The sequence below is a fragment of the Meleagris gallopavo genome, chromosome 20, assembly GCF_000146605.3.
Source record: "Meleagris gallopavo isolate NT-WF06-2002-E0010 breed Aviagen turkey brand Nicholas breeding stock chromosome 20, Turkey_5.1, whole genome shotgun sequence".
Classification (NCBI taxonomy): domain Eukaryota; kingdom Metazoa; phylum Chordata; class Aves; order Galliformes; family Phasianidae; genus Meleagris; species Meleagris gallopavo.
In genome coordinates this window covers 3,924,081-3,939,473 of record NC_015030.2, presented here as the reverse complement: position 1 = coordinate 3,939,473, position 15,393 = coordinate 3,924,081, and the positions used below count along the sequence as shown (strand labels likewise).

General features: G+C 44.8%; 1 protein-coding gene across 8 annotated transcripts in view; it reads right to left on the bottom strand.

The window, feature by feature from the left end:
- TNRC6C (trinucleotide repeat containing adaptor 6C) overlaps positions 1–15,393 on the bottom strand; it is a 70,053-nt gene that overhangs the window by 28,168 nt on the left and 26,492 nt on the right. For 7 of the 8 annotated variants that reach the window (XM_019621650.2, XM_019621648.1, XM_019621644.1 and 4 more), the window contains one exon: positions 2,300–4,891. In XM_019621650.2, coding sequence (XP_019477195.1) covers positions 2,300–4,673 — 2,374 coding nt within the window. In that variant the 5' untranslated portion in view covers positions 4,674–4,891. Of the gene's footprint in view, positions 1–2,299; positions 4,892–10,170; positions 10,271–15,393 lie in introns of those variants that run through there. The other variant, XM_019621649.2, reaches the window with a different exon arrangement.

Genomic DNA, 15,393 nt, shown 5'->3' with positions numbered 1-15,393 from the left:
TGACTGTGCCATCCTACAGCTAAACAATGGGTTTCCCTACTGAGATAGGAACAGAACGGGGATTCTTTATTCCCTGAGCCATTCCCTGAAATAAATGATAACCATTATTGGCAAAGCACATCACGATCCATGTAGAAGACCAAATTCCAGTCTTAACTACTCAGTTCAAATGCTGGAAGATCTCAGATGAGCACTTACCTATGCCCTAAGGCACAGCCTTCAATTATACAATCAAGTTTTGCACAGAAATAATGTACATGGAACAGAACCACTGTTGGATAAACGTGCCTTTGGTTCACAGAAGCGTCCTGGCTACAGGACTTGTTTCCCCTGCTGTACAGGTTAGAAAGGTAAATTCCCCATCAATGGGAAAGGAAATTGGGGTTAAAAAAAATAACATTACACAGTATGACAGCAGCCTGCATCTCACTGCTGTCTGTGAGGAAGGACAATCACTCATTAATTTCTTTTTTTTTTTAATCCTTTTTTCTTGGATTCTACCTTGCTTGATTACATTCTGAAAGTTGTTCCGGTTTAATATCTTAGAATATCTTATTTCTAATGAAAATCTTTGCAAGATGCAAAATACGGTCATTTTAACTGAGTCATGTGGCATCCTGAGTGGGTGGCTTCAAATTAATATGCATTTCTGACTGCACAAACACACTGCTTCCAAGAAACCCTTCCTTTGCTACCACCTCTGGAGAGGCACTGCTGCACACCAACAGTTTTAGAAACACATGGAATCATCCAAAAATCAGCTTATGGGGGGAGAACAAACCAACCAACCAACCCACGCTAAGGAAAGAACCTTTGCTATAATCCAGAAATGTAAGATCTCGGTTTCGTGGCTGAAGGCCTCAATACAGATGAAATAAGTTTAAGGTAAATGATAAATGGAGCGTGGCCATGTACAAACCTCTTAGAAGATTCCTCTTTCTGGAGCAACAAAAACAGACATCCTCAACTGTTAAAGTATTTGACCAGAGTAAGGAACGTGAGACTATTTTTATACAGACATTACATTAAGTTTGAATTATTTCACAACATCAAAGAAAAAAGAAATGATGGCAATAAAAGGAGGAGAACAAATCTCACTTGGAGAAAAGCACAGTTAGAAAGCCAATATTTAGGCATGGCCAAGACAAAACAAAAACTTGGACACAAAATCAAATGAGAAATTTTAAAGAGCTCTGCAAGATTGGATTTGAGATGTCTGTGGTTGAGACACAAAGCAGGACTTCCAGTGACATTTATTTAAATACCTCTCCTCCAAACAATTTTTTCTCTGTACCTCCCCCCTATTTTTATTCTTTGCTGCTCATCTACAACAGCACCTTCTTTTTCATTTGAAAAAATCCCATGCTCTTCTCAGACAAACAGCGCTTAAAACCTCGTATCTGGAACAGAACTGAAGTGGAATGGCTTTTTTTCACCACCCTGAATATTAACATCTTTAACCAATCCAGCTTTACAAGAACCTCATGAAAGCCCAGGCTACAGTCCATGCTTGAGACCTGAAGGATGGAAGAGAACCATTTCTCCACAAATGACAGCAAACAGAAGAAACAGCACCAGTCTGGATTCATGCAACAGCCAGAAAAACATCTGCTGCCAAGAGATAGGGTTTGTAGAAAAGAAACAGATGCTCAGTGTCTAAACAAGAATAAAGACTGAGTAATAGTAACAGAAGACAAATAACAGAAGAGAGGTTAGCAAAAAGACATCCAGCTCTCCAAGAGCAGAAGGTGCTAATGAATGGTGAAAGACTTTACAATGAGAATATGGACCAACATGCCGAGGACCCAGAGCTTTAATGGCCTGATACTGGCTAGAGCTTTTCTGACTTTCACTGCACAGCCAGCCAGCCTTCTCTCTGGTGCTACTTCCAAAAAAAATCTCTATAGCAAAAAGGTAAAGCCAAGAGGTTCACCCAGACACACAGTTCAGGAAATGGCTCACCAGGACATGCTGCAATTAGTCTCAGATTCATCGGAGCAGCATTGCCAAAAAGATGAGGGCAGGCAGCAGAAATTGGCAGAAACAGAAAATACCGTGCCTGTGTCTAGAAAGAACTGGAAATAAGGAGTTTGGACTGTGGAAATGTGTCTGCCAAGTTCTATGGGTTCTGTACTCAAGGCCAGCAGTTAACACCGCTGTTTCAGAGTAAACACAAACATTTATGCTATGACATAAACGGAGCACTCCTGTCTTTACCACTCAGTTACACAGCGAGCAGGCCATACAGCACTCAGTAATACTGGCACTGGGATAACGGAGCTTACAAAAGTAGTCATACCTGGACCAAGCAGCGGGGACCGGTTCGGCTGGGCACTTGACTGGTGCGATGGCTGAGGTTCAACCATGTTTGTGTTGATAATGGTGCTAGTGGTGGTGGTATTGGTTGCGGTACTGCTCTGAATGATAGGATTATTTCTATCCCACATGTTTACAGTCTTGTTGTTGTTGTAATTTGGGTCGCCCCAAGCTGAGGTACCATCATCAATCTCCATCTTGCGGCGAATGGACGGTGGAGATGGCTCTTCCCAGCCAGTTGCCTCACAGTTCTCTTTTTGTTTGGCTGGCACTGGCCCACCAACCCACCCCGACCCCGTCTGTTTTACAGAAGCAGCTCCACCCCAGTTACTCACACTGTTGTCCTGGGGTTTATTAGCCCAATTTTGTTGGGGGCCTGGCTTTAAAGATTCCCCCCAACTTGTACCTGTATTAGCCTTGCTGTTTGTGCCATTTCCCCACCCACTGGTCCCAGACCTCGTGGAATCATTCCATCCAGACCCCGACCTATTGTCAGAATCCCACCCAGATCCATTCTTCTTCCCATCACCCAAGTGTCCAGGAACAGACGATGAATCTGTCCAATCTCCACCTCCTGAAGTCCAGCTTGGATTTGATTTCTGTCCGTCTCCCCAGTTTTGAGATTTGGGTTTCTGAGGTTCACCCCAGGTAGGTGATTTGTCCTCCTGATTTGCGGTCCCACTCCAAGTGTGGCCGCTTTTGGCAGCAGCAGCATTATTAACAGTAGTAGAGCTTGCTGACTCTCCCCACCCCCCTGGGCCATTTGGTGCTTTGTTGTTATTCTCTCCCCAACCTGTATTTGTTGGAACAGCTGCAGGTGGAGAGTTGACCCACCCAGATACTGAAGAGGTATTTGTACTGTTCATGATGGACCCATCGTTCTTCCCCCCTGAGTTTGAAGATTGAGTAGCTGCACAACCCCAGGCCTCCGTTCCATTGTCATTCTTTCGTTCAGACCTCGGGGACTCTTCAAATTCCCAGGCAGTGTTTTGCTTTACAGGGGTCTGTCCCCACCCTGTATTGGACAGGACCCTGGGGTCAAGGTCATTTCTTGGCAACTGAACTTGCCCTTGGTCTATCATCCCTTTGTCTCTCCTCCTGCCCTCTGCAGCCCCCTCCCTCCCAGTACTGCCTTCATTTTGACTTCCACCGCTGTCATTGCTTCCTTCGCTAGCTGTGGTGCCAGACGCTGCAGCTTTGGCCCAAGAGTTTATTTGTTCGTTGCCCTGCTGCATGGCAGGATTCGGACTGGTAACACTAGAGCTATCCCACCCCGTTGATCCTTTCCCATTGATGTCGCTATTGGAATGCTGGTTTGGGGGCTTCACCCACTCACCATTGACACCGTTACTGGCGTTACGGTTGGGGTGGCCCCAAGCTCCAGAATGCACACTACCAACACCGCTGTTGCCACTGCCCCTGCCCCACGCCAGTACCCCAGGACCAGACGGAGGCCCTGAATCCCAAGCACTCGCTCCATTTCCTTCCTTTTGCACAGCACTGCTGGATCCATTTTGTTTAGCACTTAATGCTGAGTTCACAGTGTCTCCATTCCCCTGACTGAACCCAGAATTGCTGTTTCCTGTGGCAGGATTACCCGGGGACATCCCCCAAACTGAACTGCCCATTCCTTCACCACTGCCCCCACTGACTTGAGAAACTGATGTTCCATTAGCACCAGGAAGGCCTTGCAGGTGGGGCGGGATGATGGCCCCCATACCAACAGCCATCCCCCAGTTCGGCAGTCCATTTGTCTGCATTGCATTGATAGGGTTTGGTGAAGAGTTCATGGGGTTAGTGTTATTTGGTCCATCAGTGTTAAGGTTCTGAGGTTGTACGCTGAAAGACACATTCTGAGAAGTGGACGTTTGTGGTTCTGTGCTCTCTTGCGGCAGCAAGTTTCCCCAAGCACCTAAGGTGCCTGTTGGGTTCCCATTCTGGTTGCCCATGTTCTGACCTATGGCACTGACCGGACTGCAAATACTGGAAGGGTTGCCTGCTCCCACAGTTCCCTCATGTCCAAGTACAGGCCAGGCAGCTGGATTGGCATTAGGGTTAAGGTTAAGATTAATGCCAGCATTTGAGTTGGAAGCACCCCAGCAGTTTTGACTTCTACCATCTCCAATCATGTTGTCCATCTTGCCATCCCCACCGCTAGCAGAGCAGTGAGCTAGGCCAGAGCCAGAGCCTGCAGCCATGCCCCACACTCTGGCCGAGCTGCCGTTACCGTTGGCTCCACCAGCTCCAAGGGCACTCTGGTTAGAAGTGCTTTGGACGAGTGCTCCGTTGGCGCCATTATTGCCATTAGTTTTCTTTGTATGTCCAGTGAAGTTGCCTTGGGCACTCCCTGTAGCCATGCTACTGTTCTCTGAGCCACAGTTGGAGGCAGAGTCAGTGTCTGTAGTACATTCTGAGGCAGATTCAGTCTCAGCTCCTGTGATGGAAGGCCACGCTTCCTTGTCAGTCCTGTCTATTATCACTTTATCCCAGCTGCAGTTGCCTTCACTCCTGAAAGTGGGCTGCTGTCCCCAGTGGGAATTTTCATAATGGTCTCCCAATCCACTGTGACTGAGATCTGAAAGGATCCAAAACGGTTGAAAATGAGTGCACGGTTCAAGCACCACAAAAACACAGTTAAGTATTGGTTTACATCACTAGCTGTAACGCTGTGCTCTGCACTGAGATGTGAAGTGTCTTAAAATTTGAAGTATGTTTTCTAACATGACACTGCAGTTTTCTTCAGTACAACAAAACACCAAGTTTGTATTTCGATTTTTTATATTGTTGCTGCTTGTTTTGTTGCTTTTTTTTTAATCTGACAAAATTCTCAATTAAAATGGAATAATTCCATTCTACAAGAGAGACACAAAAACATTTTACGTGCAGTGGTATACTAATTAAAATAATAATACACACCATAAATAGAGAGCAAATACAATGACCTCCATGAAAAAATCTAAGAAGCAAATTTGTGAAAAACACAGAAGATGATCTGTGAAATTGATTATTTGACTCAGTTCTCAAAGAGCACCCAGTAGAAAAATGTAAAACGTTCCTCCTGCCATTACACACATTGCAGCCACAACACCATCCACACACTCCATTCACACTTCATTTACATTCTCAGTCCTTCCTGTAAATAAAGGAACAAACACTGACAGCCATCTTCACTATAAAGCGTCAATTATGCATTCAAACACTCCTACTGTAACTTTTAAATTATAGCAGAGAACACATAGGCATTTCATAATAACAGTTTGGTCAAGAAAATCAGCTCTTAAAGGATTTACAAGGGATTTAAATGTGCTTTTTAGCTGCACATATCATCCAAAGTACGTCCAAAGTCCACCCCCCACCCAATGAAACTAATGCTATATTGCACAGATATTCAGAAGGCAGTCTTCAGGGCACATACCTCATATAATATATACCACGTACCTATCCTCAAACAAAGATGCTAATCAAACAATTTCTAAAGAAGCTCTCAAACCTCTAATTGCTTGCTAGAGTGCAAAATGATACTGAAAGACACTACCATTTGCACACTAAGGACTCCAGCTTAGTCAAGTTTTTGCTTTTACTTTCCATCCCAATCGCACTCTATAAAAGATCTTTGGTTTCTTTTAATGGGAACCTCATGGCAAGTAATTCAGTCCCATCCTGCGGATACACGGCGGAGGCCACCTGCACAACACTTCTTCCAACTGCTGACCTGAAAAAAGGGGAAAACTGCAGCTATGCTTTACACATTTTGGATGCCAATTATTTTTACTTGTCGTAAATCTGCACTAACATGACTTTGATTTTTACAACTAATTAATCCACATTAGATTTGAATAAGAAGTGCAAGACTGCTCTGAGGGTAAGATGTATACAACAAACCTCCCAAATAAGCTGTTTAACAGTGGATGACTAATATACATTGATTTGAATCACAAATATTTTGGTGTGATTAGCTCCTCCAACTGCTTCCAATTAAAGGTACTCCAACACTGTGAAAAAATTATTCCAAGAATAGAAAAAGCTCTCCTGAACAAAGTCTCATTATTCACACATTTCACCTGTGGCTCTGCAAACAAGAGCTGTGATTATTAAGCTGCCTCATGCAGGTTATCAGGATACAGAACGAACACACTAACCCAGGACAGACTGCATCTCATCTCAAAATCAACTGAAGACACTTTAAAGGAGGGATGGGAACACAGTTTTAGCTCATTCCCCTCTGCTCACAATGCCAGGACATGCTGGTGTTCACAGAAAGACCCAAACAATGGGCATTTACAGGACAAACTGACAAGAGAATATGAAGCAGCTGGTCAGATAACCCAGATTATTGCCCCTACATGTAAGAAGGAAAGCATCACGTTATATCTGCACGAAACCGACCGCTTACAGAGCTGAGGAAGAAGGCAGAAAATTTACCTGATAATCTACGAAGGTGTTAAACAGAGCCCAGAATCCCAGATAAGGCAGGGAAAGTGAAAGGAAGCTTGCAAAATGACCCAAACTGGGTTGACGGGGTCAGAAATTTGAGCCACGCAGCATTCGGAGCAGAGCAGAAACAAACAAAGGAAAAAAGCTGCAGCAGCCAAGGCCAGCAGATAAGAAGTTGAGGTAACCAAGGAATCAGATAAGAGGAGTTGTGTGTGATTTTTTTTCAGCACAGTGGGTGGTGAGCTTCAGCAGTATGTTTCTGACACGTCAGGAAGATTTAAAAGCGGCTAGAAATACACTTTCAATAAAAAGGTCTCACAAAAGCTGAACCTGAAGCTTCACCTGCGAGCACAGTAGCAGAGCGGTGCTGTGCAGGGCAGGCTGAGGGAAAGGGCACAGCACCCTGCCCAGGGCTCACTGTGCACACGGATGGCAGGAAGAACAAGAAAACAACTTCCAAAGATTCCTCCGTAGGGAGCGAAACGGTTCATTGCACGAGTAGTGGGATTTGGAAGAGCAGCCAGAGAAACAGACGAACCAAAGCAGGAAGGGGAAGAATTATACAGAGTAAGAGCTGACCATCCTAGAACGGTCAGGTATTGCAGCTGGGCTGAGCACACTGCTGGGCAGCATCACACGTTTGGCTCCAGAAAGCAGCATGCATGCAGCTCAGAAACATTCCACTTTCAGAGGGCTTGCAAATCAGTATTTGCTCCCTTCCAAAAGCACGGTTGCCAAGATTCAGATTATGGCCTCAACAACAACAATCACTGACTAATCTGAAAGAGGTTCCTTTGATAAGGATTGTGCTAATTCCAGTACACAACATACAGTGCTCCCACTAACAGCAGCTCTAACACTAAGCTGTGCTGCTCGCTCCCTGCTCTGGTTTCGGCAGGATTCAGACTGGCAGCTCTCACAAGGAACACGCTCAAAAAACAAAGTGGTCAAATCTAAATCCAGCCCTTCCCAGTGCGACATGTGCTGCAGCAGGGTTATCAAATTAAAAACAACAACAAAACAACGAAAGAAAAATGTACTCAGGGATGGTTCCTTGCAGATTCCAGACAGAAGTTGCTCCCAAAAGCTATGAGCAACAAACTCTGCCTGCTTCCCTTTAGCTTCTGGGGTCTGAACCTCTGCTTTCACATCTGTTACAACACAAGGGCAGCTAGCAGGGACCTGATGACCTGCCTTAAAAAAAAGAGCTGGAGGAGCTGCTTGGAAGTTACAGCTTTCTTCCAGCCCCAGACAGGCAACATTTTCCAGAGACAGCAGCTTCACAGCGTCCCAAAAGGTACTGCAGCAATTGCTTTTAACACCGAGTGCTGCTATAAAAACAGTAAGAAAGGGACAGATTAAAAACCCACAAAATAAACAGCAAGTTGTGAGAGCTGTTACTTTGCTGCTAAACAAAGATAACGCACTTCCAGCACAAAACAAGCTCCCAAAAAAGTGTTTTTATACAATGCCTCCAGAAGCAAACATCCAAAGGACGTTTTTCCATTTTCTCTAACCTAAAAGCAGTTCAATCCTACAAAGCAAATAACCGGAGAGCAGCAAAGTTACACTTAGCCCACAAGGATTTTACACCAACAGGAGAAATAATGAAAGGAAAATATTTTTATACAATTAAATCTTGGGGTAATTTTTTTGTTGTTTGTTCGGGGTTTCCTTTGAACACAAAAATCTCCTCTGACTCTCTAGGAAACCACGTCTCCACAAAAACTGCCACGGCTTTATTTTATAAGCTGTTAAGGCTGGAATGGGAAAACCAATAAAATGTCAGTACTTAAAAAGCAGTTCCTCTTTACTCCTGCAAAGCTCTGAAGTAAAGCACCCAGCCTGCCAGGAGCATCAGCATCCTTCCTGGGAGCTGCCGTTCCGAGCAGAGCAGTAAGAGATGAGAAGCACACATCTCATGTCAGACTGCTGCTGCTGCACCGCCAGGTCCAACTGCTGTTACCACCAATATTTTGTGCCTGGAAATCTTCACTACATGTCTTTTGTGAAATACAGCTCTCCTGGCTAACAAAACCTCCAGTAATCAGGAAAGAAAATTAACATAACGCTGAGATTAACGGCACTTCTTGTTAATTAAAAACCAAAACAACAACAAAATATGCAAAACACAACCAAAACTCACAACAAATTGAGTCAAACTCCTGGCATGCTGGCTACCAGAAAATTGCACAGTTCTGACCAGGGCTACCGGTAAGCAGCAGGTGATTGAGTTTTGTTTTAGCCATGTAATGGGGCAATGCTATTAAGCATTGCAGCCGGCTGGGTTCTCACGTTGCAGTTTAGAAAATGTTTCTCCTTATGTTAACATAAACAAATAACTGCAAGATCAGGTAACTGCTTACATAGTCTGCAAATGTAAAGTACAAGCAGAGCAAAAGGCGAGGAGCTGTTGCATGCATTTCTCTAACAGCAAAGTGCACGGCCTGCAGAAATGCAAACACTTTTATCTGAAAGCACTGTTTGCAATCGTATTCCTCGCTGTTGTTTTGTTGCTGTTTTTAGCTCTATCTTTGTAACTTCTATCGCAGTAATTACTTTGAACAACACACAGCACAATTACACACCCTCAACTATAATTTAACATTCAGCTGATTTACGAACCGAAGTAAGAGGGAGGTGCAAAACGGCACCGCCTCGGATAAATTTTTAATGAAAATCTTATTAATAAGTATAGATTTGATTTAAAGCAGAACAAACAAAACAGATTCCCCTCTTCTTATTCCTGGCTGTATTTTTCAATGCATGTTAGTCAGCACAGCAGCCCTGGGCTCACAGGCTCTGGATTACCTGCCACGTCCAGCCCTGCCATTCCCTGCCCGGGGCTGAGCACAGATCTGGAAGCTGTCCTCTACCTGATGCTCCTTGCCGTCCCCTACACGCCAGCAAGCTGAACTCCTGGGACGCATACATCATGTGCTAAGGCAGACAAAAGATGGAAGCACCAAACACAACAGCTTTACTTTAAAACGAAGCGCAGCTAAGCACACAAGTGGGAAAGCCCGTTAGCACGTTCCAATTCTCTGCACTACGACGCGAACGCGTCGCTCATTTCCTCTGATGCCAGAACCTTTCAAACACGTTCACGACAACAAGCACGAAACACACAGCGCTGTGCTTCTCAGCATGGCTGTGCAGGATGGCACAGCACGCAGCTCAGCTCGGAGCTCTGCCCGGCGCACGGCTCGCTGCGGAGACGCCATTTTATCAAACCTGAAATGCAGCCAAGAGCTGAGCACGCCGCGCTGCTGCTCTCTCCCTGAAACGTTATGTAATAAATTGATTTAACAGCAGCAGATGCTGTTTTCTCAGGGTTAGGGTTCCGTTTTTTTTTGTTGTTGTTGTTTTGTTTTCCTCTCCCCCTTTGGCTCTAAGAAGGGCTGACGGGTAACGAAATACCTGAAGCAAGGAGCCGCCCAACCATCCTAGGAGTCGCTACATTGTGTGCAGAGCTGCTCCTGCATCTACGTCCTGCGCTGCAATATGTCGGCTGTGTGCAGCCTGAGCCTCATCCTGTAGCGCTGCCAGGAGTCGCGCCGAGCCGCGCTGCGCTGGGCCTGCCTGCAGGTTGGGCCCGGCCCAACCGAACGGTGCTGCTGAGCTTTGATTATCTAATTGCAGCTGACACTAAACCGATCTTCCTTCCTCTTTAAATTCTTGCAACTGTCACAAAACATTTTCACTTCAGGACCCGGCTACAATTAGCGCTCCGGCCGCTTTTCTTCTGGTTTTTTGAAAGTCAGCCAAAAGCGCGGGCGTGCAGTGCCAAGGCTGCCTCCCGCCTTCCTCCTCCTCCTCCTCCTCCATTCCTCCTCCCGCTCAGAACAAGTCCCATATGTGTATTGGCCCGCCGCCAGGCTCTTAATTACTTCCCTGCCTCTATCTCGCAGCGAAGCAGGCAGCAAACAGCAGAGCATATTAATCACAGCCCCGGCTGTTTGTACGCTGCCCAGACAATGCAGCTCGGCTGCAGGAGGGGAACGGCAGCAGCCGCCCTGCTTGTCTTTGCCCGTATGAACGCAGCACATAAAAGGGAGGGCAAGCCAACATAACATCACACGTTATATAAGAGCAGCGTGGAGATCTTCTACACAAAAATCCACACAGCTCATTTACACACAGCGTTCCAGCGCACTTCACCATTAGTCTCCCTCCCCGTTTCCCTTCTCTTCCTCCGCTCTGTCCCAAATCCATACTAATTGCACAGCACACTGTAAATCTGCTGCTCCCATTCCTGTCAGGTGTTTGTCAGAAGGCCTCTCGGTTCGCGCTGGGTCGCACACAACCGATGGCTCTTTAATGGTTTGGCTCTGTGCTCTGAATTGCTGCCACTTCACTACCACAGCACAATCGCTGCTGCTATTCCTGGCTCCAGAGCTGCTCTGCTGAAGCACTCCTGAAAATAGCCAGGCTCCCCATGAAGACATTTGCTCCCTGCTTCTGTGCAGCGCTGTCTGAATGCTGGATGGGCTCGACTTCATTTTAAAAACAACTGATGAACACAAATGAAATCTCCTCTTTGCCTCACTCAGAGAACGCTCTCAAACGGAATGGGAAGAGGAGCCTGAGAGTCCATCTTGCAACCACCTTAAAGGTCAATATATTGTGGTGAATGGTTATATTCTCTTAATAGCAGCGGCTACACTTGGTAGAAATTTTCCTTAGTTAAAATATATTAAATCTGAAGAGAACATGAGGCACATTCTCGTAGTCCTTGTAATTTTCCTCAAAAATGTAGTGAATCTTTTCCTAAAATCTCCTTCAAGTGATGGAGGCAGTGCTTATCAATGGTACCAATTCATGGGGCAGGGAGCAGTAAGGCCACGCAGAACCCAAGGACACTCCAGTGTGTCCCAACTCCCAACACATCCACAGGGCACCTGTAGCCCCAGGAGTCGTCATGGGCACCCAAAGGCAAAAAATGAAGATGTGAGAGGTTATGACCTCCCAACTGAGCTAAGCAACGATTCCCACAGACACCAAATGATGTCTCTTCAACCTACCAAGGAAGCCCATTAACATCAGACTGCAGATCCCCAGCTATTCCATCTCACTTTCTGAGATAGCTTTTGCACTGGTAAGTTTTTCCTAATGCGTACCCCTTATCTTCCTCGCTGAAATCTAAGCTCGTTATTTCTCACCTGATGCACCACAGCCACACAACATACCATTTTTGTCCTTGCAGCAGTCAGTTAGGAATTCCTGCATTCTTAACTCCACTGCTTCCTCTAGACTTAGCCGTCCCAGTTGCCTCACTGCTTGCAAATCTTGTTCTTGAGCTGTTCTCACTCCTAGTGCATTCCTCTGCTCTTTATCCAGTGGGTTCACCTCCGGCTGCACAGCATCCCAGCCTGGACTTGATGTCCCTCTCCTCAGGGATGAGCACACGTGCCTCCTGGAAGCCAGACCTCAGCACGCTGCATCTTCCCTTCACTCTGTGGCTCTTCGTCAGGTTCACCTCCTGTGACCAACTCCAGATCTATTTCTGCAGCACATTTCTCACGTAATCATATTTCTGTACCCAGCTGTTCCCATGAAAATAAAGAACCTTCCCCTTTTCTTTGCTTCTTATTTGATTGCACAATTTGGTCACCGCTATTCTGTCTTCCGGTTGTCTCACATTCTTCTCCAGTTTGGCATCATTCAAAAACTTAATGAAGGCTGTTGTTCATAGCCAAATGACTGATGCAAATAGCAGAGAGGACAAATCTGCTATCTCAAAACTTAATTGTGTCAGTTCAGGGCTGATAGCTACTCTGTGTCTGCATCCTTCTGAGCAGCGATCACCGATCTTACAGTAATTTAATCCTATACTTCCCACTTATTTACAACAGCACACATCCATCATGCCAAAGCCTTCTGAGGCACTGTCAAAAGCCAGACACAGACTTTATGACATTATTCCCTCCTGTTTTGCAACGCCTGTTGCTCGGCTCTGACACAGGGAACTGCTCTCCTCTGACATGATTTGCTCACAATAAACCCATGCTGGCTCTACTCTTGTTTCTCTGTGATGTTCTACATGTATTGAAATAGCTGTTTTGGTTATTTTTTTCTAGTTCTGTCCTAGAGGACTGCACCGACATATCTACAATTCCTCCTTTTGTGCTTTTAAAAATTGTTTATTTCATTTTTCTATTCTGTAGCTCTCAAACACTCAAAGAACCAGTGAGACAACATTGCTCCAACACATCCTCACTGTATTCTCAGCAATCAATTTCATCAGTTCCATACAATCTGAAACACTTATGTAAGTATTCCAACTCATTAACAGCCTTAGTTTTAAGCCACATATCACCTTACAGATGAGGGAGAAGACACAAAGTATTCTTGATGTCATCTATTAATGCGTCTCCCTGTTGAACATCACACCAGTTCCCTTAGCCTTCCTTGTATTATTTAAGAAAATGCTGTCTTTTTGTCCATTTTTCCTCCCAATAGCTACAAACTGCTTTGCTTTGTTTGTTTCTTGCAGTATTTTTTCCCGAGCTGCATGAATTCACCTTTCCATCACTTTACACACGACATTACTTTCTCACTGCTCCTTCCCCAGGACCACATTCCCATTCCCTGCTCAGTCTGACCTCAGTAGTTGCTTTCTGCCCTTTGCTTATCCTGCAGCTCGGTCTCTCGACATGCTTTGTCAGGAAACTGCCATCTGCACATTACAGAAACCTGCCAGACTCTTTGTCTCTCGATGTTCTTTCCCTACAGACACTTGGACAGTTTATTTATCTGACTACCACTAAATCACAGCCTTCTACAAGAAAACTACAGATAGGGTACAGACCTACTGATTCCAAAGCAAATGCGCTGGCCTTTTGATTCACGATGTTTTTGCACAGCCATGCTCTTTGAAAAGGAGGGCAGCAAAATATAAACGTGTTTCAGTTATTTATCCCTTTTACAGATTTCTATTTCTCCTTCTCCTGGTGAAAAATTCGAATCACTGTCAAATAGATTTGAAACAGCAGATTTATTTTTCATGCTCTGCTGCCCGATGTCAGAGAACATACACAACACAGAAAAATTCATTCCAAAGATTAGTTTGCTGATGAGTTTTAGCCATCATTTTTCATTCATAACGCCCATATTTATGCTACACTAAGCCTGCTACTTTTCCATTGACACTGAAAGCATTATATGGATTTTAGGAAAATTTACATGGGAGACAAAAACCTTTGCTAGCTGTGACTCACTTCCCACAGACCTTCCCATCACTGTATTTCAGAAAATATTAATCACTTGGGACTAAATCCCAGACAGCACCTACTGGCTGGATCCCATCTCCACGTTAACTGCATGCTTTCCTCCTTGCACCAAGTTTTTAAGCTTCCTTTGGTCTAAACATATACCTGACACAAGTGACCTGTGACAACATGGAGCGAAGCACTACTGAATGCTGAACAACGCCTTGAGGAGGAAAACAAGAAATAAGCACAGCCACCATTCCTGCAGCCTCCTCGGGTACCTGTGCATCCTTTCATAATGCTAACTAAATGACATTAGCAGTAAAAGGCTTAATTAAAAAAAAAAATGGTGGTTTCTGTATTTTTAACTAACATCATAACATAAAATTTCACTCCACTAATAGAAAAACTTTTACATAACTGCAGTGTGATTAACTTGTGAACGAGCCATACAGGGAACTGCTCTGCAAATTACAACCAACACCTCGTCAAGTGATGCAAAACCAAAAGTATTTGTAAATAAACATCACGTATTTGTTATACACAGTTGTCTTTCACAGAAGTAAGGATGAAGAAAGAAGAAACAGCCAAATCTGGGGTTTACATCCTCTGAGTAAACTTCTTCCTCACATCTCACCTACACCTCCCCTTTTTGTTTAAACCCATCACCCCCTGTTCTATCACCACACACCGCAGCCAAACTCCCTCTCCAGCTTTCCTGCAGGCCCTTTATCTGATCCTTTGTAAAGGATCCAGAAAAAGAAAACCAATTTTTGAAAGACGTTTGTTTTTATTCCAGTAACTTGCCAATGAGAAGCAAAGACACTTTTGCCAGCAGAGATATTCTGCTAACAGAATTATAGAATACGGGCCCATAAAGTTCATCTAATCATTTCCATAGAGGCAGTTTTCACATGTGCACTTTTCATTAAAAACCAAGCTCTTTGCCAAGCCTCCCGGAAACCAAGCTGAATCTAATTTCAAACTTGAAAAGATCCTGTATTCACATGCTCCAAAACTACTGCGCACACACGCCTTACCTGCAGTGACCACCAAGTACAAAAAGCTGAACTGAGCTCAAACTCACGCTTAGTTTGAAGGTCCCTATTGCTTTCCCTGATCTGATGAGACAGCTGTATACCAAAGCTTATCTGTGTTTCCCAACTACACTGACTGCTTTTAGACAGGATGGTACCTCTCCCTAAAACACCTCTCCGAATTTCATGTGACTGCCTTAAATGATCGCTGTTAGGAGGAATTCTGGAGCAACCCACAGTTAAAGCACGGGATGTCAAATCAGGGCAGGATGGAACTGGGTCCATCAGACGTGGATCTGCACAGTAATGGTTGGTTCTTTTCTCCTGCTTCCTCAAAGTTACACAAAGGCAAAGCTAACACCAACATGCCAACGAGAAGAGTTACCCTGCCACGT